Consider the following 23139-nt stretch of genomic DNA (forward strand, 5'->3'; position numbering starts at 1 on the left):
CGTCGTCTTAGCTCTTGGTTCTTCCCCGATGGTAACGGAGAGTGTGGTGGTCCCGAGTGGGGAGATGAAATCCTCGGTGAATCCGGTAAGTGTCGACATCATGGGAGTGAGGTCCTCATTAGTTAGGTCAAGCTTCTTGAAGGCGTCGAGGTACAACACGTCGGCAAAGCTCCTGGTGTCGACCATCACTCTCTTGATCTAGGCAATGGTGATCTGGATGGAGATCATCAATGCATCGTCATGGTGGGAGCGTTCGACCTCCTCGGTTTCGAAAGTGATTTCGGGCTCAGACTCGAGTCTGGGGCGTTTTTCCACCGTACTACAGGTGTAGGTCTTCCTTGCCATCGAGCTACCGCCATCAACCATTGGTCCACCTGTAATGACGTCGATTTGTTTCTCGACTGGACCCCTGGGGTGTGGAGATGCTTCTCTTGGTTCCTTGAGGTAGCGCCCGAGGTGACCTCTCCGAATTAATTCTTTAATTTGATTTCAAAGGTCGTGGCAATCTTTCGTATCATGATCGTAGTCCCGATGGAACCTGCAATATTTAGATCGGTCCTTGTGAGTAGCCTTCAAGGGGTTGGGTTGTGTCAAGAGGCCTTTCTCCCTGATCTGGAGAAAGATCTCAGAACAAGACATGTTCAGAGGCAAAGGCGGGGGCCTCGGGAGTAGCTGATCGGGTTGGTTGGGCCTCATGCGAGGTTGCACTGGTGCTGCTGAAGTTGCTCCTCGGGTCTGCTCCATCCTTGGCCTCTTGCTATCCTCGCGCCTCCCCACCATTAGGGCTTCGGCGATGATGTACTGGTTGGTACGTTGGAGCATCTCGAGGATGGTCGTGGGTGGCTTCTCAATCAACGACCAGAAGAACCTCAAGGGGCTCAAGCCCATCAGAAACGCCTTAATGATCAAAGAAGGATGAGTGTTCGAGAATCCATGGATTTCAGTGGCAAAGCACGCCACGAATTGGGAGAGCGATTAGTCTTCGTGTTGGGATAACGCGAGCAAGGTGGCCATATAAGGCTTGGGTCACACATTGGCTAGGATGTTTTGCTCAAACTCTCTCGCAAGCTAGTCAAAGAATGAGATCGAGGACGGGCGTAGTCGGCTGAACCATGTTTGTGTCGGTCCTTTGAAAGTAGTCGGGAATGCCCGACACATCAGGGCGTCGGAGGTGCCGTAAAGGGCCATCTGAGCTCGAAACGCAGCGACATGTTCCGTAGAGTCAGAGTCACCATCGTACGTTTCCAATGTCGGTAGTTTGAAGTTGAGCAGCACAAGCTTGTCTTGTATTTCCTGAGCAAATGGGGATCCACCCGAGCTGCCTTCGCCCATCTCACCACGTGACTTCTGGAATTTGTGTTGGAACTCATCTAGGCGTCGATTGACTATGGACAGTTGGACCTTGAATGAGTCATCCGTCGAGTCCGATGATAAGGTAACGGGCTCGGGGTGGGGTGGAGTAACTTGGCAGGGTGCGGGTGTGCTCTGTTCGGGGAGGCTTCTCGGGTTTGCTACCTGCTCTCGGGCTTCTTCCATCCTGACTTGTTCCCTGCTCAGCCTTTGTTGTGTCGGGTCAGTTGGGGGAGTTGCTAGCTGCATGATATGTGGAATGAGCTGGACGATCATTTGCATCATTCCCCCAAGGTTTGTACTTAGCCAAGCCGAGGAACGCCTCGGGTGAAACCGTCGAGTGTCCTGCAGTATATCCGGGGGGAGAGAGCCCTGGATCATTGAATAGATGACATCCAGTGTCGGGGCCAGGATGCCCCCATCCCTGAGGACAGGGAGGGGCTGATCACAGAGTCCAAGAGGGGGGGTGATTAGCTGGTAGTTCTCCCTCGGGGTGACCTCCTGCGGGGTGTTCCTACGACATTGGTCCTTCTTCTAGCACCAAAAATATTGATGAACTGATGCATCGTGGCTGGTGAGTCAGCACAGCTTGGTCCTCGGGTCGATGTTGAGAGGCTACGATCGGTTGAACGGAGTGCCGAGGTTGATCACGCCCGTAGGTTGTAGACTCCCGACATCGATATAATTTCAAAAACATAGTATATAAGCCCCTCCCATCAAGTTTGAGTTAATAGTTGTTAGAGTTTTCTTACATGACATGCTGACTCATAATAAATAATTAATATAATAAAACGTGTAGTTTAAGTTTAAAAGATGATTAAGGTTCATCTTGTCGAGGAAGAGGAAGCGAGGGAGGTCATAGTGACGAAAGAAGGCAGAGAGGCGGAGGTAGGAGAGATCGAAGGCGAAGGTGAGGGAAAATTGGACTATCATGTCATAGGCACGATGGGTGAGGACATACACAAGGATGAAGTATGAGGTAGTGGAGATGAAGACACTTATGAGGAGATAGAGGGGCCAAGAGACCTATATGTGCCTAGCGTCGAACTAATCAACGCATATCCATTTGAGACAAGACTGAAAGCTCCTAAGCTTATTGGGAGAGGCTGCATGTGTATGACGCCCTATTAGGCAGTAGCGACTTAGTGCTGCTACTAGTGGTCGCTTCCATAACAATGCCTCCTCCGGCCATTGATGGTAGTCTCAATTTTTTTAAAAATTTAAATTATATATGTAATTATATTAATGGTTTTTTATGAGTTAGCATATAAACAAGATTCTAATATCTATTTAACTCAGACTCAGATGGGCTTATATGTTATGTTTTTAAAAATATATGGGTTATTTTAAATATGAATAAATCATAAGGGTTTAAATGGTCCATGACTAAAATCACGGGAGCTAAAATGGACTTTAATCATTTTTTAAACTTAAATTATAGTGTCATGTAAATAAATTTTAGTATTTGTTAATTCAGATTTGACAAGAGAGATTTATATACTATATTTTTCAAAATATAGGAGTTATTTTAGATATGAGTAAACCATAAAGACTTTAAGTGATCCATAACCGAAATCACATGGGCTAAAATAGACCTTAACTATTTTTTAAACTTAAATTATATATATTATTATATTAATAATTTATTGTGAGTCAATTTATCACGTACGCATACTCTAACATTTGTTAACTCAGATTTGACGGAAGAAATTTATATACTATTTTTTTTTAATATATGGATTATTTTAGATAAAAATAAATTATAAGAACTTTAAATAGTTCATTAAAATCATGAATCTTAACTATAAAAAATAAAAGATATATAATCGATCATAAGTGATGAAAAAGAGATTATGGAGAAAATAATAATAATAATAATAATAATAATAATAATAATAATAATAATAATAATAATAATAATAATAATAATAATAATTGATGGGTCATGAATAGTAAAATTATATTTATTATTTTGGAGGTTGCGTGAATCAAACTTCTATATAAAAGTTTTTTAAGGATTTAAAGGTATTGATATTAAAATGATCGACTTGGACGTAACCTCCAACCGACACAATATTTAGCAGCCGGAAATTTCCTTAGTAAAAGTCCGTAATCTTCTCCTACCCAATAATGTGTCAATACATAAATGAGACCGCACGACACACTTTTAATTACGGGCCAGTCTGCTGACTCATTAGGATAGAATGGCTCCACTTTTAGCGTGTGACTTGTTCTATAAAGGCCAACCCCATGACTTACGATTGCTGCTCTCTTTCAGATTCCATTCCACACTCATGCCTTACGGTAACAGAAAAGACGAAATAAATTATTATGATTAGGAAAGTCACAGCCGAGACATCAATATTTACATACGATCTATTATATCCTGATTTTGTGTATAGTTTAATCGCTAAAATATATTGGAAAATCTGATGCAGTCTCTGTCTTCTCTCTTCTCGTTGAAGTCTCCCGTCCCGGGAAGAAATAGAAGAAAAGAAAGGCCAGCTGAGAAGCAGCTGCTGGTGGCCACAATGATCCAATGCAGCACTCGGTGGCTGCAGGTGGGGAAAGGCCGGTCGGACGCCATCGAGCGAGCGAGCAGCATGTGATGGATTCGCCATGATTGCGTCCACTGACTCCCATGTGTTGCGGGGGCTAAAAAAACTCCCTCCCCTTGTCCGCCCGGAGTCGAATACCTTGCGAGCATAAGACAAAACCAGTCTACCAACGTGTATTCTAAATGCGTAAAACTAGTCATCGTAGGTACACGATCCGTCTCCTTAGTGGCCTGGTGCAGGAGAGGTTGAGCGAACAGCGTGTGAGCGATCGATGGATTATGTGCAACAAGCAGAGACAGAGTCGTAGGCAAAGAGGGAGGAGAAGGCAAACCCCTGTCAAATAACAAGTGCAGAATTCTGAACAGAGTCGAACACTATTTCATTCACCGTCAGCTAATCTTGTACTCCATCATCTTCATGAAGTTAAACAAACAAACAAACAATAGAAGGAGAAGAAGGAAAGCTCTGCATGTTAGTTTGGACATTGCAGAGAACACCAGATAAGAAGGAGAACGAACGGTTCCTTCCTATACGGACTTCCTCAACTGCAACCTTTCAAGCATTCGATGGCACCATATATCGTCCTCAAACTCAAACCAGGTAAAGATGCACACATGGAAGCATTCCGTCGTTTACTGTTGGAGTGCTCCGTGATCTGCGGCAAACGCCAGGGCGCTCATCTCCCTCTCGAACCGCCACAGATAATTGAGCCCCACCAGCAGCTCCGTGACGGCGGCCTCTACCTTCGCCCTGTCGGCGAAGTAGAGCGTCTGCAGCAGGAGCACGTTGGCCCTGGGAGCCGCCGCGCTCCGCCGCTCGAAGCTCAGCTCCCCCTGCCACCTTATGGTGTCGTGCGCCACCGGCCCCAACCACTCTGCGATCCGCGCCAGCGCCGCCCTCCATTCGGCGGCCAGGCCAACGTCCCGCGCCACTGCCTGCCCCACCCCCCTCAGCCTCGCCCGCAGCTGACACCTCACGCCCGCCGGCAACATCCCGTACAGGTCGTTCCTGGCGTCCGCCCCCACCGCCCTCGGCGACCGGATCATCTTCTCCAGCACTATGATCAAGTTGGCATAGAGCAGCGCCAGCGCCGCCGCGCCCAGCGTCGACGGCGGCGGCACCAGCATCGACGAGCCGGTCTCGAAGAAGCCTCCTTGCTCGTGCTTCGACGGGAGCAGCGGTGGCCCCGACAAAAACTTCGAAGGCGGCGAAACCGTGTCGGAGGACGGGTACACAGCAGCGGATCCCGACAGGCTTCGAGGCAAGGGATACGACTCGCTGCCGACGCGGAAGATGTGCTTGATTCTGGTGACCACCGTGAATGCGGACCGGCCCAGAAGCGACACCACGGCGTCGAACGTGCAGCTCCAAAGAGACGTTTGTTTCAGGTACTTGACCTGCTGCTTCTGCCAGAAGATCTTCTGCTGGATCTCGGCCACCATGGCGAGCCTGCTCGTCGACATGCTCCGGTTGCACTCGCCACCGCAGTGCACGATCTTTCTGAGGCTGTGCTCCGTCTCTGATAGTTGGTCCATCTCCTTGTAGAGCGCGGCCGTCGACGCCACGTACCGATCCATTTTCCTGGCCTTCGACTCCATCTCCTTCCATCCCATGACCCACCGATTGGCATCGTGGCCAAAGTCGGAGAATTCCTTGAATCCTCCGCTAAATCCTCGCAGAGCCGGATCGACGCATCGCTGGCTCATCATGGAGACCGATTCGGCGACGAGGCGGAGCGACTCGACCAGCTCAGCGCACGCGAGGCCGAGGAGGAACGAGTCGTCGTCGGAGACGATCTTCCTGATGCCGGGCAGTGCGATGGTGTCGTTGCGGAGGCGCGCGAGTTGCGCGTCGGATAGTGAGCGCCACAGGTGGAGCAACTTAGACATGAGGCCGGCGATCTCGAAGGCGAGGATGCCAACGGTGGCCCTCTTTCGGTCCAGCGCGGAGTCGGCGGCGTCGGCGTTCATGGTCGATCGGACGGACTCGAGCCCGGTGAAGATGGCCGATTTCACTCTGCTCAGCCATGAGTCTAACGCCATGGTACTCATGCTAGCTCAAGGGAATAAAATGGCAAAGCAGAACTGGGTTATATCTTTTTAGAGAGAGAGAGAGAGAGAGAGAGAGAGAGAGAGAGGAGGGGTTGCAGGGTCGATGGGTGAACAAATAAGAGCAGCGAGCAAAAAGCTACTTCCTCGCTGTGTTCGATCATGGCCTGTTGAAAGCCAACAAGCACGGAGGAATGGAGAGGCAACCGAGCATATAAATAGCGTGAAGACTTAGCTTTTCCTTTTGACTCGATGCAGATACCCACTCCTCACCATTTCCATCATTAGTAAGCTGTGGAGTTAAGATCCACAGCAACGAATACTTGTGAGGCTAAACACCTTCACCTTTGACTTCCACGCATCTCCACCGCGTTGTTGCTTCGATACAGGAGGGGATCTATATTTTAGTGAAGGTCAAACAAGGGGTCAATCATCATCAGTCCCCCAAACACAATAGAATGTTCTTGGCATTTTCTAATGAATTCAAACATACCAAATGGAGTGTTCTATCTGATAAGGCGTTTATTAGCACCAAAATTCTTCTCTCCCATCACTACTCGATTATGCCATCATGGCAACTTATTAACTTGGTGTCGGTGCTCTCATGGAATGTTGTCCTCGTATCCCAAGATTCCACGATTAGGTGCTTTGTGATGGACATCAGTACCCAAAGTATAGCAAAGCAATGCCATGATGTTTTTCTATGTAGAGCCATATGCCACATGGCATATAATAAGTTCACATCCAAATCCGGTCAAAATATTAAGTTCGATTTAAGATCAAATGAACGATGGTGGGCTGATTTAATCTTATTTATAGTTATAGCCACCGTGGAAGTGATAAATGTTTATCTGATTTCTGAGGTCAAAATAAGAGAATCAGAGGATAGGATTGACCATTGGGCAGTCCACCAATTGAGATCCGTTTGACCCACAAAACCAGCATCCATGACGTGATCCTTGGAACTCATACTGCTCACACGAAATATCTCCCTAGTAACCCTGTGGCATCCGTCGAACAACAGTTGACTCATCAGATGCTGATGAAACTGTGTTCTACCAGTTGCTGACCACGGCTTTGACTTTTCCTTACGTAGTTTGGAGTTTGAACAGCATTAAGATTAGAAGATAGACACAGATCTCCATGTTTCTGAGATACAGCTCCGTACGTCATATATAATGGTCCACGTACCAAAGCCATATGGAAACTACGTGCAGGCGACTGTATGGGAATATGGAGCAGAACACACCGTGGTGTTTATGGAAGCATTTGCTGACCGATAGCTGGATTGAAATGGATGTGAGAGTTGACAAAGGGATAAAGGCTTGGGTTTTGGAAATCCAGGTGGATCAATGGTGAGAGGCCGAAGTGGCCTGCCGGCTCCATACACCTCGACGTCAACCAGCAACTTCCGAAGAAGAGGCAGCGCATGCAGTGGAGGAGACTGCTGCAGCTTTAGAAGAATAGGCAGCGCATGCAGTGGAGGAGGAGGAAAACAAAAGAAGGGAAGAATAGGCAGCGCATGCGGTGGAGGCGGAGGAAAAGAAAAGAAGGTTTCGGGTGGAGGAATCCCTCCCCCCGCGCCGCCCCGCCCACCTTCTTCTTCGTGCAAGAACACGGTCGCCTCCACTCGATGCCGGTGGCGGGATATGGTCCGCATTGACGCAGACGTTGGTGACCATTACTCGGATCCCACCATGAAGGAGATCTGGTATTCGATCAATTCGAGCTAGTGCATGTGAGAGTGGGATATAATGATGAGAAGACTGACCACCTCCCCATGACTTCATTCTGAGGCTCTTTAAAGCCCTTGCCGGCTTGCACGCACAGATGAAATGGAGGCGGGGACGTGTTACCCTTTAGGCGGACAATACAGCAAAGAGATGGGACCATACTGCTTGTTGAATGTCTATAACAAGCTGCTTAGCCGGGGAAAACCTTCTCCTCCTCCTCCTCCTCCACAGTTTTGGCAATCAAAGGTATGCGTGCAGACGGACCGGACACTGGTGAGATCGAAGAGCAAGACAAATGAGCTTGACCAGAACCCTCGGAACGTAGACGGAGTCCAAAGGAATGAATGATGCATGGAATAGACTGTGAAACCTAACAAAACAAAGAGCCCGGATGGTGATTTCTTCGATGACATGAGTGGCACCTTACAGAACAATACCTGTGGATTTTAAGGAAGTCTCAACTTGTCTATGCTCTGATCGCAGAAATGAGAAAAGAAGGGAGGAGCCTAATTTCTTCTGGTGAAGAGTTATGGGGGTGCAAATCTACGGAGGTTTCAGCTGATAATATCATCGTATTCTTGATCTATAATAATTTAAATTTTAAATATATTCCTCATGATAGTTTAATCTTGCACAAGTAATATAACACTACAAACATCAACAATAAGGTTGATTTTCTAACTAATTTTACTAGAGTTCATGTCTCGCAACTGCCACTCTCTCTCTCCGGCCATACTTGATGTCTCCGTACATAATTCCGAGAGCATTACTTAATGTCTCTCACCATCCATACGTCCAATCAGAAGGCTATCTGTTGTCATTCTCTCTCCGGCCAAACTCCAATGAACACACATCCATAATTCCTTCGATATAGGTGACCTTCTATATTTAAGCTCTCTCTCTCTCTCTCTCTCTCTCTCTCTCTTTCTATACGTATATATCCTAAAAAAATCTAAGAACCTCCATGCATGTAATTGTCATTGAAACTTTAATTGACACTAATATCCTTTAAATACTTAATCATGTTCAAATAATCTAATATTTACTATCATTAGTCATAACTAAATCGATTTTTTTTTTATTTTAAAGAAAAACTCGTTAATTAATCAAGATTCACACGGTTCAATAGATGTGTGTGTGTGCGTGTGTGTGTGTGTGTGTGAGAGAGAGAGAGAGAGAGAGAGAGAGAGAGAGAGCTCCCAAGTCCCCATTGGCCAAAAGAAGTAGAATATGTGCTAGGCAAAAATTTCTTTACCGAATCCTTAATTACTTAACATAATACGGATGACCTGCCCATCTCAAAAGTATTGGTCTGATGGTATGGTATATTAGATCCATTTATTAGGATTAAAATCTTTATCTACTTTTTTTTTTACTAAAGCCTAATGTTTCAAAATTTTATTCAATAAATTTTATATTATATATTTATTTATTTATTTATTTAAGGATAAGTGGGATGGTGATATTCGAGTACATAAGACTTTATAATAAACAATCAAGATATTTACTAACCGAGTTAATTATTATTTTTAAAAATATGTCGAGTTTCAACCTATAAAATTTAGTAAGCAACTTAGCACGTCACTATCCGATCAATGTTTTAGGTATAAAAACACATGATGTTAGTATATCGGTTGATATATCTAATGTCGATACTCAAAAATTTTATCGGATGAATATTTATCATTTATCAACATTGGATGGGCGAAACTTTATTCAATAAATTTCACGCTTAAAATACTGTTTTAATGGTTGGAATTTAAGAACTTTATTGCACAGACGCATCCCTTTTCTTAGCTGCCAACCATGAATAGACTTAATTGCATTAACTTTAATATAACATTATAATAAAGGAGCGTTTAATACACGAAGAGGTAATGACTATTTTGTGCGTTATCGTCGAATCAGCTTGAAGAACTAACGGATAAATAAGAGGCCAGCAATCGATGCATCTCAATAAATACGTTTCCTTCAACAAGAAGAAAGAAAAGAGTGATGATGGATGAGAGACGATTAATGATATCCCACACCGACTCTTATCGAACAACTTATAGCCCATTCCCATCACATGCTCATAATTAGACAATCTATACATGAGTTGCATGACCTATCACCTAACTTGTCCGAACTACTACGAATAATAATAATAACAAACGATCAATCCTAACTAACAATATAAGTTTTTTTTTTTAAAAAAAATAACGTGCTCTCTTAATTCAGTTTGAACTTAATTATCGGAGTTCGAAAATCACGTATCTTATAAACAAAAGAAAAAGAATGGGACATCTTTTTTCATGATTTGTATAAATCAAGTCTATGTTAAGATATTCGAGTTGATCAGTGCATTATTATCGACGTGATACATCTTAAGTTTGAGTCTACTTCATTTGATATAATAATTTTTTTTATTTTCTTTAAACTCACAAGCTTTAATCTATCAAACTTTTTTTTAGGGTAATAGGTTATACACACTATATGCGATGTCTGTGAGAGTTATTATTAAGAGTATACGTCTACTAATTATTTTGATAATATAATCATGATGGAAGTATATATATATATATATATATATATATATATATATATATATATATATATAATGCCATGACACGCGCTAGTACAGTACCAATCTCTTCAATAAACGACTAAGACTGGTGCTGATTTAATTACTTGTACTAAGGCTCGACATGGCAGTATGGCATGCCATGACACGCTACGTGCTGTAATCTCTGGATCTTAAATGAAGGTTGTGATCCGTTGTCAATCGTCATCTGTTTTCCTACAGGCAATTGCCCATGTTGGAGCTAAAAATATCACAAGAAAGCAGTGGAGGGATCGGCTCTTCCACGATGTGGTCGCCCTACAGCAACGTCATTTGAAGAGGAAGAGAGATGGAGTTCGTCTCTCTGTAGTCTACCTCAACTTGCCTAACAAGCACTGCTCCTTTTCCTCTTACGTGGAGCTGCCAGGAATCGAGACATTGACGCCCTAGTGCAATCAAGGAGGGTGGGTGGATAGTGTTCGGACGCCATGCCTGCATATATGTGCAGGAAGAAGATCTGTTAGAGGCATCACCATTCCACCTCCCCTTCCTTATCTCCTTCCCCGTAGCTTTGGCCTCCGCCACCATGCTGCCGTTCGCAAGCATCAGCGAGGCGGAGGCGGCACTGGGGAGGAACCTGACTTCGGCGGAAACGGTTTGGTTCCAGTACTCCGCCGGGATGCATGACTTCTGGCTCTACGCCCACAACATCGTCTTCATCCTCCTGGTCTACACTCTGGCGCCGCTCCCCGTGGCCTTGGTGGAGCTGATGCGCCCCAAGGCCATCCACAGGTACAAGCTCCAGCCGAAGATCCACGTCCCCGTCGCCGACGTCCTCAGGTGCTACAGGAACGTCGTCAAGACCTTCGTCTTTGCCGTCGGTCCTCTGCAGCTCTTCTCCTTCCCCACCATCAAGGTGCATAGGCCTTCATGCACCTCGATTCAATTTCTTGCATGCGTAAATATGTTTATGATTTGAATCGTGTCTCAAAAATAACTGGAGAGTGAGCGCATGTGATCTGTTCTAGAGGATTGTAAGGTAGCATTGTGGCCACCATCTCTCTAAGAAGCTTCACCTCGATCATAAGTCCATCTGGAGGAAGATGCTGTTGTGTGGTGAGTGAGTGTGTGAGCCATTGGCTAACTTGTCCGGGAAAGGGGATTATGTAGGGCCGAAGGGTTAGCCGATGACCATCACCCGCGTGGGTGCGTCACATCTTCTAGCTCTCTGACGTATGATTGGGGAAGGTTGCAGTGGTGGGGGATTCGGTTGGGGCTGCCGCTGCCCTCGGCGTGGGAGGTGGCGGCGCAGCTGGGCGTGTACTTCGTGGTGGAGGACTACTTCAACTACTGGCTCCACCGGGCGCTGCACTGCCGGTGGGGCTACGAGCACGTCCACAGGGTGCACCACGAGTTCACGGCGCCCATCGGGTTCGCGGCGCCGTACGCCCACTGGGCCGAGGTCCTCATCCTGGGGCTGCCCGCCTTCCTCGGCCCCGCCATCGCCCCCGGCCACATCCTCACCTTTTGGCTCTGGTTCGTGCTCCGCCACATCGAAGCCATCGAGATACACTGCGGGTACCCCTCTCTCTCTCTCTCTCTCTCTCTCTCTCTCTCTCTCTCCGGCCTTGACATTCGTCTCCGTTTCACTCGGCATTTTCCCCTGACATGGTGGGATGTGGCAGCTACGACTTCCCTCGAACCCCTACCAAGTACATCCCGTTCTACGGAGGAGCAGAGTTCCATGATTACCATCACTACGTAGGAGGGCAGAGTCACAACAACTTTGCATCGGTCTTCACCTACTGTGACTACATATATGGGACTGATAAGGTTATTTAGCACCATCTGTTCATCGTCTAAACCTGCACATTTCACATGCAAACAAGTGGTGAATTAATTTGCCTCCGCCTTGACAATTGCAGGGATACAGATATCACAAAGCAGTGTCTGTGAAGGTAAATAATCATGTGTGTTTCCTAGCCAAAATCTGTACATGTTGCAGCTGAAACTTTAAATTTCCAAGTGACGCAGTGGTGGATTCAAATTTCTGTCCCCCATAAAGACACTCTACTGATGAGTTTGAGCATTTAGATTGTCTTGATAATTTGTTTCAAGCAATGTATACATTTATCTATCTCTTGTTGACTCACTGTTTCATGTTAACAGCTGCTGAGGGAGCAGAGTGATGCAGATAAGCAGCATGGGGAAATGACGGACATGAGTGGCAAGCGCGATTAAGAAGGATGGCTTACCTTTGCTCCTCTGCTCCCATGCAAAAAAAAGCTGTGTGTTCGTAGCAGCATGTTGATATCGAGGGAAGCTTTTGCACTCAGGAAGTGAGCTTTCGCTGGTGATTTTACAGTTCATGATGAACACTACTTATGCTAATGTTTGTTTTGTGGCAGTGATTGGAATGCATGTAGCAATGAACACTCTACTCGGGTTTTCTTGCAAAGTTTGATTATAAGCATACTTGTCATCGTAAATCTAATCGCTACTGTCATTAATTTCCGTCTAGAAAACTCAGATTAATCATTTATAAATATGATTACCATTAATTTATTTAAGTTGACTTAATAATAATCCTAAAATATAATTGTGATGCGGTAATCCCTCACAAACTTGATGTAACCAAACCCAGGAGCCTCACAAATCCATACTGCCAGAGAGAATGTTATTTGATGTAGTTAGTTGATAGCACTGAGGACAATTGCTGCGTTACCGGTGATGATGGATCTTAAGATGGTATGATTTGCATACTTCGAAGGAAATTGAGAAAGTCTTTTATCTGACATAAAGTTTTGTGTATGCATATATCACGATATTTACTCTTTAAATATATAATTCTTTTAATCATCGTATTGTCCATTGAAGTGGATCTCTCGTTATAACTTTAATCATCCTTCTAAATGATTAAAGTTACATTTGGAAACATATTTATATGTTTCCAAATGAATGTGCGGTTGTAAAATACCTTAAGTGTTTGGTAAATAATATATGAAAAAATATATTTTAAATATGCATTGATGTAGATTTTGTTTTGGTCAAAATGTATTCAAAAGTCCATTAAATATTTTATAATAAATTTATCTATCTAATATTTTAAATATTTATTCAAAATTGAATATATATTTAAATAAAATAATAAAAATAAATAAAATAAAGTTTTATTTTTATTTTAAATATAAACCATATTGATTTATCACAGGTTATATTTAGAATTTTAAAAAATTATATTTGTATCATGTAAATACTAAAATACTAGCATTTAATTATTTTTAATGTAGTATCTAAGCCAGATATATTTTTAAAAAAATATAAAACATTAATTTATATTTTAAATATATTTCCAAATATATTCTCTCATACGATTCATCTGTGTCCCCCATATTATCTCAAACCATGATTTATGATACTTTCTCATCTTAAAGTGACATCTTAACCCCGTTTTGATCTTAATATGATAGACTTAGACTGGAATCTCTCCCTGTTATTTTTATTCTTGATATTTAACCCTTACAAATTTTATATACCATATATATATATCCTAGAATTTTGCCCTCGAAGCGGGACCGTATCCTTATCTAATGGTTTGGCAGTATGGAGGTGTGGCGCGCGTGCCGGCACACACGTGTATGCGAAACACGCCCCATTTGGGGACGGCCGCCCGCAACTTGCGACTTAGGGATCGGTGGTACCGTCACGGGGTGTGACTTGTGAATGGAATATGATGTGTATAATTGCAGGCGGTTGAGAGGTCGTCGCTTCAGACAATCAACCATGACTCACGCTCACAGCTTGAAACTGACTTGTTATCTGTGTCTTTTTACTCTTCTTTTTAACGATTTAATTAATATATAAATTAACATATTTCTCTCACAGCGTATTATAATATCCATCTCCACAGAATTTTCCATAACGGATAAAATCGGCACACATAGGATATGAATGACCACATGCGGGGAAGACCGGCAGCTACGTGGTCCTAAAAAAAAATTAAAATATTAAATTATCAAGAAAACGATTTTTTAAAGAAAAAATCCATATTTTTGTTAAATTTTCACAAGCATCTAATTTTTTAAAATTTTTATAAATTATTTTTTTCATAAATGATAATTTTATCTTTAGCCTCATCAAATCTATCGTCTTCTTTATTATGTACTATCCTTGTATTGTTTCATTATCTTATGTTAATCTTTGCACGAGGAAGGAGAGGACATGATGGAACCTCGTCAAACTCTCCCCTGTGCATCTCGTCTATACCCTTGGTATCCCTCATTTCTCAAATAAGAGTTGTCATCGCTTCTATGCCCTCTCTCTCCTCGCTTGAGGGTGAGATAAGTTCGACGAATTACATAGGATTAACAAAAGTAACGATAAATTTAGTAGAACAAAGGGGAAAAGAACTAAGATAGGAGTAATCTAAAACGTAGACGATGATGAATCCAACAAAGGCCAAAGGTAAAATTATTAATTCATGCAATGCTATGCTAAAATTTCTTAACAACAAACTTTTTCTATGAATTCATCCTAGTTATTATTAAGATATTAACTAGCTTAAATGGATAAAAACTTATAATTTATTAAGAGGTTACAGTAAACGGGTAAATAGATTACAGATAAAAGTTTTATCTTTTTTTTTAACCCTTTTATTTCATAACGATAGAATCGTCAATGACTCTCGACGTCCATCCATCCTTTGTTTTTGAGCGTCCAAAATGTACTGCTGTCGGCTTAAATGCTGCTTTGTTGATGGATGTTTCTGCAACTGCAATTGACAGTCGAGAGGAATGGGAGGCGGATAAAGAGACAAAAGAGAACAGACTAACCACAATGGCGCAAGCAAACGAAGACTGCAGCCAATTTATTGCGTGAGAGTGACGTTTGGACACTGCATTTAACTCGACCCTGCCCCGCAGAGAACACAGACGTAACGACACGAGAATTAGCCCATCTCCGATATGGCCTCCTCCTCTTCCTTTCTTCCTCCTCCGCCCTTTCCGCGCTCTTCGGTATTCACCCCTGTAAGCAGCACTCTCTTTTCTCAATTCTTCCTCAATTGGTTTGAGTCTTTAGAAAGTTCTCACACTTGCATGTACGTCGTTGATAGATTCCCGAACACGACGAGGAAGAAGAGGAGGAGGAAGAAGAGCAGCCGCAGGAAGCAGTGCCTGTAGAACAGCCATCCACTGCGGCCGTAACCGATAGTACTTCGTCCGTGCACAACCCTGCGCAGCACCACGCCTCCACCGCGTCCTCGGCGGCAATTGCCTTACCAATGGCCACCACGCGGCGACCCTCCCGTTCCAGAGGCCACGACGACAGCGAGGGTGTGTCCGTATCCTGCAACAACTGCCGACCGACCTCCCGCGACAAGCTCATATCCGTCGTTCCTCTCGACACTGCTTCTGGCCGCCAACATCCCACCGCTTTCTCCTCTTCGTCTCCCGGTCAAGGCGGCCTCCTCCGCTCCTTGTTCTTCTCTCTCACCCGACGGAGCCCCGCCGTTTCTTCCGCCGCAGCAGCCTCCTCTGCTCTCCGCGAGGACCAATGGCGTTTCCTGGCGGCGGAGCTCTCCCGGAAGCTTATCCACACCACGCGGAAGCGTGACGAAGCCGTGCTCGAGGCCTCCCGCCTCAAGCAGTCTCTCGCCGAGCTGGATGACAAGATCGATCGCCTCGAGTCCCACTGCTGTGACCTCCGGGCCGCCCTCCAATCCGGCCCTGCTCCTGGGCCGTCCTCCGGCACCTTCCCGGCGGAGTCCTTCCACCTCGCAGTTGCCGATGCACGGGCTGCCGTCCGACACCTCGCCCGATCTCTGATCGCTCAGCTCCGACTCAGCCCACCCGGGTCGCTGTCCTCCGACCGGGTCGCCGCGCTGATCCAGTCGTACGATCCCCGGGCCGCGGTCCAGTGGCAGAGGAACCCCGGCGGTTTGGTGTTCTACATGGAAGCGCTGCTGAACCGAGTGCTCTATGACGGGTTCGAGAAGGACGAGGAGGAGGAGGCGAGGCAGATCGATCCGGCGGTCCGGTGCGCGGCCAGCCGGGCGGGCTACGAGGCGGTCCGGGGGCTGGGCTGGGAAGAGGTTCTCAGCAATGGGACGCGGCACTACAGCGAGGGGCTGAGCCGGTTCTGCGACCGGAAGATGAGCGAGGTGGTGGTGATGGTCGGGTTGGCGCGAGCGTGGCCAGAGGGGCTGCTGCAAGCCTTCTTCGGGGCGGCAAAGGGGGCGTGGGTGGTCCGGCTCATGGCGCGCTCCGTCCACCCGGCGGTCCCGGCGCTGAGGGCCGGCCGGGGAGCGCGCTTCGACGGCCGGTTCATGGAGGACGTCGCGTCCGACCGGGCCAGGCGGCAGACCACAGCGAGCGTGCGTGCGATGGTGGCTCCCGGGTTCCACGTGTACAACAACAACGGTGGCGGTGGGGTGGTCAAGTGCACGGTGCTCTGCGCGTACAACAGCGAGTGCGGTAACAACGGTCGGAGTGACACGACGATGGCTACGAGAGACCTTCGCAGCTGCAGTGTAGGAAAGAAATAATACTGTCAAAAGTGGTGCGTGCAGAATATCCAGCAATAACATTTCCTGGCTTGTTTTTATTTTTATTTATTTTTATGTTTTTACCCCCCCCTCAGTGAGAGGCTGTTCATACTTAATAAGATTTTGGATCTGGGTAACATGTCCAGTTAATATGTATATATATATATATATATATATATAATTTTCAGTTGAAAAAAAAATCTTAATTGATTGATATACTGCATTAAAAAGAACATGTTTAGACATAAATATGGGGTGGCATCGAATCGGCTTGAGTCAACTTATTGGCAACCGCTTAATGCCCCATTCTGGTTGAACCCAACCCAAATTGCCATCTTGGTTCGGCAATTAAATCGGTCGGAGTAGATGCGTCGCAGTAATATTCGAGAGCCGAACATGTGACTCGATTGTTGTTCGGCTGTACAAGAAAGATCCAAAATACAATTAATGATACACGCCGATGATGTATGGTGGCGTGTCATGCTTTGCATTACATGCACGGCGTTGACGTCGGACGCAATCATTTCGGTCCTGTTGTTGTGTAGTGTGGTGTGAGAACCGAAACGAGGAATTGGCGGTGTTTAGGCAGTCAGGATATTAATGCTAGAAAATGAGAGGTCGAGGAAGGGATTCGAACGCACTAAGTGTATTTTCATAGGTGAAATAAAAGCGTGCATAATAACTCCCCGTCCACATCAGTGCACTAAAATGTCCAATTTGAGATTACGGGTTTTGTTAGTTCAAACAACTTTATGCCAGTGGTCTCGGGATCGACGCGGCTTGATTAGATCAGAATGACAGGGATCTCGCGTAGCGTCCCTCGAGATCTCTCAGTGGTCGATTATGGCTGTCCGATCGGGATGTCGCGTCGGGAGGAAAGCTTTTGCCGCAACACCGGGAAGAGGTGACCCCGTTCTTGCACATGCACACAGGTCGGGTCGGAAGCTCGGCCCGACCCCTCCGACGATCAAATTAGTGGATGCGGAGGGGATTTTTGTATGAAGAGGTACCCTCCATTTCGTTTAGAACTCGAGGGTATTTATAGGTAAGTTTAGTGTTACCTGATGTGTCTACCCGTAGGAGCATGATCGTACCTCTGATGGCGTCTGACGTTGTCGTTGGCGTTGCATAGAGAACCGAACTGTCATAGGGTATGGGCGAGCCTCGGTCGTCGTCCTCCTCTGCCTCGGCCAAGCGTGTGGGGTCAGACAACGATGAAGTCGTTGTCTGAGAGCGGGTGACGTCGGCGCACATCGAGTCGACATTATTGTCCTCTTCCTCGGGCAGAGTGTCGTCCAGGCGTGACTGACGTCGTGACGCGTCTTGTCACCATTATTACCCTCATCAGGTTTGTTGAATACACAGTATAAGATGTTATATCTGAAATCCACATCAAGACTACTTAGCATTTGTAAAAAAAATTAAAAAAATTTAACGCATGTGAAAATGGATGCTAATTTGATTTTTATTGGAACGAGAATAATGTAGTATTAGAGTTGGTAAATATTTTATGAATCCTAATTAGATTCTTACTATTTGGAATGAGTCATAATTACATTCAAATATGAATTAATACCTAACACGGGCAAAATCCTTTAATTTTTTTGAAAATAAAAATAACTTAAAAATTAATTATTCGAATTAAATAATGATTCGGAGTCAATTAAGAATTTTCTTTTATATGTATCTCACTTCAATCTTGATTGAAGGTGCTAATTAAATTATATGGGGAATATTTTTGATAATATATTTTTTATGCTTACTTTTAATTTTAAAGAATTTAATCAACGTTTTGAACCGCCGTATTGATAACATAAGGATACATTAGAGAAAAACAAAAAAAAAACAAATACCTCAGCAATTATTTATAGAAAATATTGCAGTTCCAAAACCTTGTTGGCGTTCTTGTTTATATATCTTGTTCACAGAAGATTTAGTTGAGTACTGAAACAGATTAAAGACAGGATTAAGAGGTTGACACCGATCGGTCTCACCGCCGGCGGAACACGTGCTCCTCCTTGGTGTCACGGTCCACGTGTCTAATCCACCGGCCTCCGCCGCCACCCAAGCTCGGCCCGTTTCCGACGCCCACGTGCAACACCTCCACGCCGCACCCCACCGGCAGGTACGTCGACCGCACCACCCTCGTCCCCGCGCCTAGCGCCGCGGCAGCCCCGCCCCGCCGCCGGCCCGCCCCCTTGCACACCACCACCATCCCCCTCGGCCCCGGCCGCGCCTCTCTCAGCACCCTCCCCGCGTCCCTCCGCCGGCAGTCCACCACCATCAGGTCCACCCCCTCCAGTTCCCGCATCACCTCTTCCGCCTCCCCCACCACCACCGACTCCGCCTCCACCGCAGCTCCCGCCCGTCGCATCGCGTCGACGTACTCCGCCGCCGACTGCTCTCCGGGAACGACGCACACGTGGCGGCCTCGCCCGTGCTTGGCGGCAGCTCGGAGCCCGATGCCGGTGGCGGCGCCGGCATCGCGAGCCCATGCTTCCACGATGAGCTGCGCTTTCCAACCCCCAGCCATGGCGGAGACCAGCTCGGCGACGTTGATCTCCTCGAGGTTCCGATCGGCGAGGGCCGTGACTGCGTCGATGTAGGCCTTGGAGGCAGTCTCAGGGCACCAAACCAGCTTCATCTCTCACTGCAATCTTCTCTTCCTCCTCCTCCTCTTTTCTTTTGGGCTTTGGACGTTGAACAAAGTGGGGCTGCGGATGGATTTTTAAGTGGAGGAAGAAAGAATCTAAGCATTATAATACACCCGTGGAACGTTGACATTTGGAACGATCCGCCAACATGCCGATGTGGATTGCAGCGGCGTAAGCGGACAAGCTCAGCTTTTTTGTTCGGTGGGCGTGCTGCTTTAAAGTAAGTGCAACTGTGCATGTCTTTTTGTGGAGCTTCGCACCGAGACAGAACACTACTCGTCAAGAAAGAAGCGTGAAATACTCAATGGTGGTTTTGCTGGGTGCAATCGAGCAGGTGGTGGGTTGATTTGGACGCCCGAGAATTGTGATCTCTAAGTGGCTGCTCACGAAGGTGGTTGACTTCTGACAAGCACGCAGCAAGTGGCGTCCGTGGGAGGTACGAAGACGTCGCCCTTCTCTGGTAACGTGGCCGTACTTATCCCGGTTGCCTTGGGGTTGAGAAGAGAGCAGCGACCCAGAGAGAGAGAGAGAGAGAGAGAGAGACAGAGGAATCGTGACGATACGTGGTGACGCAGCCGGCACTTTGGGTCAACAAGAGAGCCAAATAAAAGAATCAGACATCTTAAGTGGGCTGATGGGAGGAAGAGGAGAAATCAAAATAAAAAGAATAAGATTGAGATAATATATATATATATATATATATACATATTATAATTGATGTGATGTAGAAACCTAATGCATGGATATAATGCAACTATGTGATTAATATCCATGGATATAGGTTGTACATTTTGTTCATATATGCAAATGTGTAGTATCAGAAGCCATTCTCAAGTTACGATAACTTGTATAGAAAGAAAGAAAGAAGTATAGGAGAGGTAATATTTTGAGCAATATTGGTTTGGTCATCGTGACTTACCTCTACTCCCGATTCCTCTTTACTCGAGGCCACTAGCTTTCACTACCGGTCTTCCTTCAATGGGCGAAGACCAACTACCCTTTTACAACTCGATTCTCCTTTTGATAGGTTCAAAAGAGAATCTTTACACCTCTTTTTTACAAAGCTACCCTCACACTCTCCCTTAGAATGGTCTCTAAACTTTAGGAGGAGGGACTCTACACTTTATAAGGGTTTTCAACTCTAGAAACATAGAGTTTTTGTTTACTTTTCTTACTACTCCATGCAGGAATAGCTGGGGTATTTATAGACCCCCGAATAGCTTTAAAATTTGGAGCCAAAATTTAAATCCCTGAGATTTCGGGGTACGAGCGGTACCATTGCCTGCACTAGGCAGTACCACCACCTGCAGCCAGATACTGGACGGTATCACCGCCCAGACTACCGGTATCACCGCCTAACAGTCTCTTGGAGACTGTGTTTGAGAGGTACCACTGCCCAAACCGACAGTACCACTACTTGATACAGTATCGGAGATTGTACTATGACGGTTTCACTTGTTGGGTTACTATTTGAGCATTTTTACTTGGCTCAACATAGTCCAAATTAGGGCCGAATTAACCCCTAATTGAGTTGGCCTAATTACATTCTAAACCGACCCAATTAGACTCGATCTAGATATAATCTATTACAAGCGAATCCTATGTTACCCGGCATGTCATTGGTTCTTCCAACGCTTCGTTCGATCCTTCGGCATATCGTCCTTTCCTTTCGACGTATTGCTCAATTAGCATGTTGTCTTATCGTAACATCTGATCTCCTTGGCGTAATGTCCGATCTTCTTGGCCCGATGCCCGAATTCACGGACCGAAGCCTTCTGTCGACATGTTGACCGATCATTCGGCCCGACGTCCAATCTTCTGATATGTTTGCTCCAGCCCAACATCTGATTCCTCCTACTTTAATCGATTTGCCTTTTCTGATCGAAGTTAGTCCTGCGTCACTTAAACGCACATTAGATAAATACTATCAATTGGTTTCATCATTAAAATTCGAGATTCAACAATCTTCTCCTTTTTTATGATGACAACCAATTGATGATGAAGTTCAAACAAACTCCCCCTATCAATATGCCATATTAATAGAACCTTAAATTTAAGTTGAATTCAAGTCAAAGCAAATTTAATCAAGAAATCATTATGAGCCCAAGTAACACAAAATCATGCATAATCAAATTTTTAATACATCATTCAATGCATGATCATCAACATAACTTCTTCCCCTTTGTCATCAACAAAACGGAGAAGTGCAACTAGCAAATTTTAGAGATATACAAATTTTGTAACATACAAGTTAGCAAATTTTTTTATCACTTTACAACATGCCTAATTACCAAATCATCATTAATTTTAAAGATGTGTAAGATTATAAATTTTGTAAGTTTGTACTTTTGCTTCTTAAGATAGGCAAGCTAGCAATTTTTTGTGATATTCAAGATAGCAAGTTCTTTCTCTCTTTTGAGAAGTGTAATTTTTGCTTCCTTTGCAATATTCATGCTAGCAATTCTAATAAGTTTTACATCATGCAAGCTAGCAAATTTTTATATCGTTTTAGAAAATATAAGCTAGTAATTTTTGAGATGTTTAAGAAAGTAAATTTTGCTTTTTGAATTATGCAAGTTAGCAATATTTGTTTCTCTTTTGAGGTGAGCAAGCTAGCATGCGTTTGCATCTTCTTGAATTGTGCAATCTAGCAAATCTTTCTTTTTTGAGATGTGCACACTAGTAATGTAATTTTTTCGCTCCCTTTGTCATTGGGAAAAAGAGGAGAATAATAAAACAATGGTGCAATTCATTTTCCTTTATATCAATTTTTAAACTATGATAAAGATAAAGTGTTATTCTTATTACAATATATCATAATTAAGATAAATCTTAAATTCAAATTGTATTCAAGTCAAAAGTAATTTTAATAATGATTCACATTATATGCAATACATCATGTATATCATCATAAGTATTGTATGCATCATTCCAAATCATAAATATTTCACATCATGATGGTATCAATTTATCAAATTACATTACATCCAACCATATATGATCATAACTTCTTATTTATATGCATCAACATAATATCATGAGTATTGCATAATTTCATATTATCACATGAAGGATAACAAGAAAAAATTAGTGATGAGATATACTTCATGAATACAAGGAATTATAAAAATCATATCGATCATGTGAATACCAAACAATATGATTCATATAGTAAATCTCCTCTTTAAATAAAATATAAAAAAATTATAGGAGTACAAAGAAGAGATCTTGATTAAAAATCTCAAGTAATTCCAAGACATCAAGATCATGATTTGAATAAAACTCATTCAATTTCAAATCATCAAATTATTATCAAGAGATTCATAAAATAAGATAAATATATTTATTGATCTCCCTTTTTAAAAAATCGATAAAGTAGAGATTGAGAAATTCTTTAAGAAAAATATTTTCCTTCCCCTTTTTTATTTGATTTATTTCACACAAGCATGCTCAAGTTTTTTATGCCACGTCAAAACATGCATCATCGTTTAAGATTGAAAAATAAATTTCATCATCATTACCAAAAATATAACACATTAAACATATGACTTCTTTAAACAAGAGATTTAATTTATTATTTTAATTCTAATAATAATATATTTTCCTTTTTATGTGTTTTATTTTATGTGATTGATTTCATATAAATATGCTTAAGTTTTTTATATGAAAACTATCCATCTTGTTTAAAACCGAAAAAATAACTTTCATTG

The 23139-nt window shown here is 44.0% G+C and overlaps 4 protein-coding genes across 5 annotated transcripts; 2 read left to right on the plus strand and 2 right to left on the minus strand.

Moving 5' to 3' along the window:
• Window positions 1-4273: 4273 nt before the first annotated feature.
• Window positions 4274-6277, minus strand: LOC103995012 (protein PSK SIMULATOR 2-like). Its single transcript, XM_009415497.3, has one exon. It carries the CDS (start codon window positions 5957-5959, stop codon window positions 4541-4543), a length of 1419 nt encoding a protein of 472 aa, XP_009413772.2. The 5' UTR covers window positions 5960-6277; the 3' UTR covers window positions 4274-4540.
• Window positions 6278-10541: 4264 nt separating this feature from the next.
• Window positions 10542-12725, plus strand: LOC135619207 (very-long-chain aldehyde decarbonylase GL1-10-like). 2 transcript variants are annotated; one of them, XR_010489343.1, is made up of 6 exons: window positions 10542-11147; window positions 11487-11809; window positions 11917-12064; window positions 12157-12189; window positions 12401-12570; window positions 12640-12725. XR_010489343.1 is itself a non-coding variant. In XM_065121002.1 (5 exons), exons 1-5 carry the CDS (start codon window positions 10818-10820, stop codon window positions 12470-12472), a joined length of 906 nt encoding a protein of 301 aa, XP_064977074.1. In that variant the 5' UTR covers window positions 10542-10817; the 3' UTR covers window positions 12473-12725. The 2 variants fall into 2 exon arrangements, 1 of the variants encoding a protein (XP_064977074.1); XM_065121002.1 differs by having other exon boundaries at window positions 12401-12725.
• A 2373-nt stretch (window positions 12726-15098) lies between these two features.
• Window positions 15099-16920, plus strand: LOC135619208 (IRK-interacting protein-like). Its single transcript, XM_065121003.1, has 2 exons — window positions 15099-15258; window positions 15345-16920. The coding sequence occupies exons 1-2, from the start codon at window positions 15196-15198 to the stop codon at window positions 16773-16775; spliced, it is 1494 nt and encodes a 497-aa protein (XP_064977075.1). The 5' UTR covers window positions 15099-15195; the 3' UTR covers window positions 16776-16920.
• Window positions 16921-18545: 1625 nt separating this feature from the next.
• Window positions 18546-19509, minus strand: LOC135618385 (uncharacterized). The gene has a single exon (XM_065119269.1). It carries the CDS (start codon window positions 19417-19419, stop codon window positions 18766-18768), a length of 654 nt encoding a protein of 217 aa, XP_064975341.1. The 5' UTR covers window positions 19420-19509; the 3' UTR covers window positions 18546-18765.
• Window positions 19510-23139: the final 3630 nt, after the last annotated feature.

Source organism: Musa acuminata, chromosome BXJ2-8 (assembly GCF_036884655.1).
Source record: "Musa acuminata AAA Group cultivar baxijiao chromosome BXJ2-8, Cavendish_Baxijiao_AAA, whole genome shotgun sequence".
In the NCBI taxonomy this organism is placed as follows: Eukaryota; Viridiplantae; Streptophyta; class Magnoliopsida; order Zingiberales; family Musaceae; genus Musa; species Musa acuminata.

Coding starts and splice junctions, on each gene's coding strand:
- LOC103995012 (XM_009415497.3), bottom strand. CDS start 5,959: ATGAGTACCATGGCGTTAGACTCATGGCTGAGCAGAGTGAAATCGGCC.
- LOC135619207 (XM_065121002.1), top strand. CDS start 10,818: ATGCTGCCGTTCGCAAGCATCAGCGAGGCGGAGGCGGCACTGGGGAGG. Junction 11,148..11,486: donor TCTCCTTCCCCACCATCAAG/GTGCATAGGCCT, acceptor GGAAGGTTGCAG/TGGTGGGGGATTCGGTTGGG. Junction 11,810..11,916: donor GCCATCGAGATACACTGCGG/GTACCCCTCTCT, acceptor GGGATGTGGCAG/CTACGACTTCCCTCGAACCC.
- LOC135619208 (XM_065121003.1), top strand. CDS start 15,196: ATGGCCTCCTCCTCTTCCTTTCTTCCTCCTCCGCCCTTTCCGCGCTCT. Junction 15,259..15,344: donor GCTCTTCGGTATTCACCCCT/GTAAGCAGCACT, acceptor CGTCGTTGATAG/ATTCCCGAACACGACGAGGA.
- LOC135618385 (XM_065119269.1), bottom strand. CDS start 19,419: ATGAAGCTGGTTTGGTGCCCTGAGACTGCCTCCAAGGCCTACATCGAC.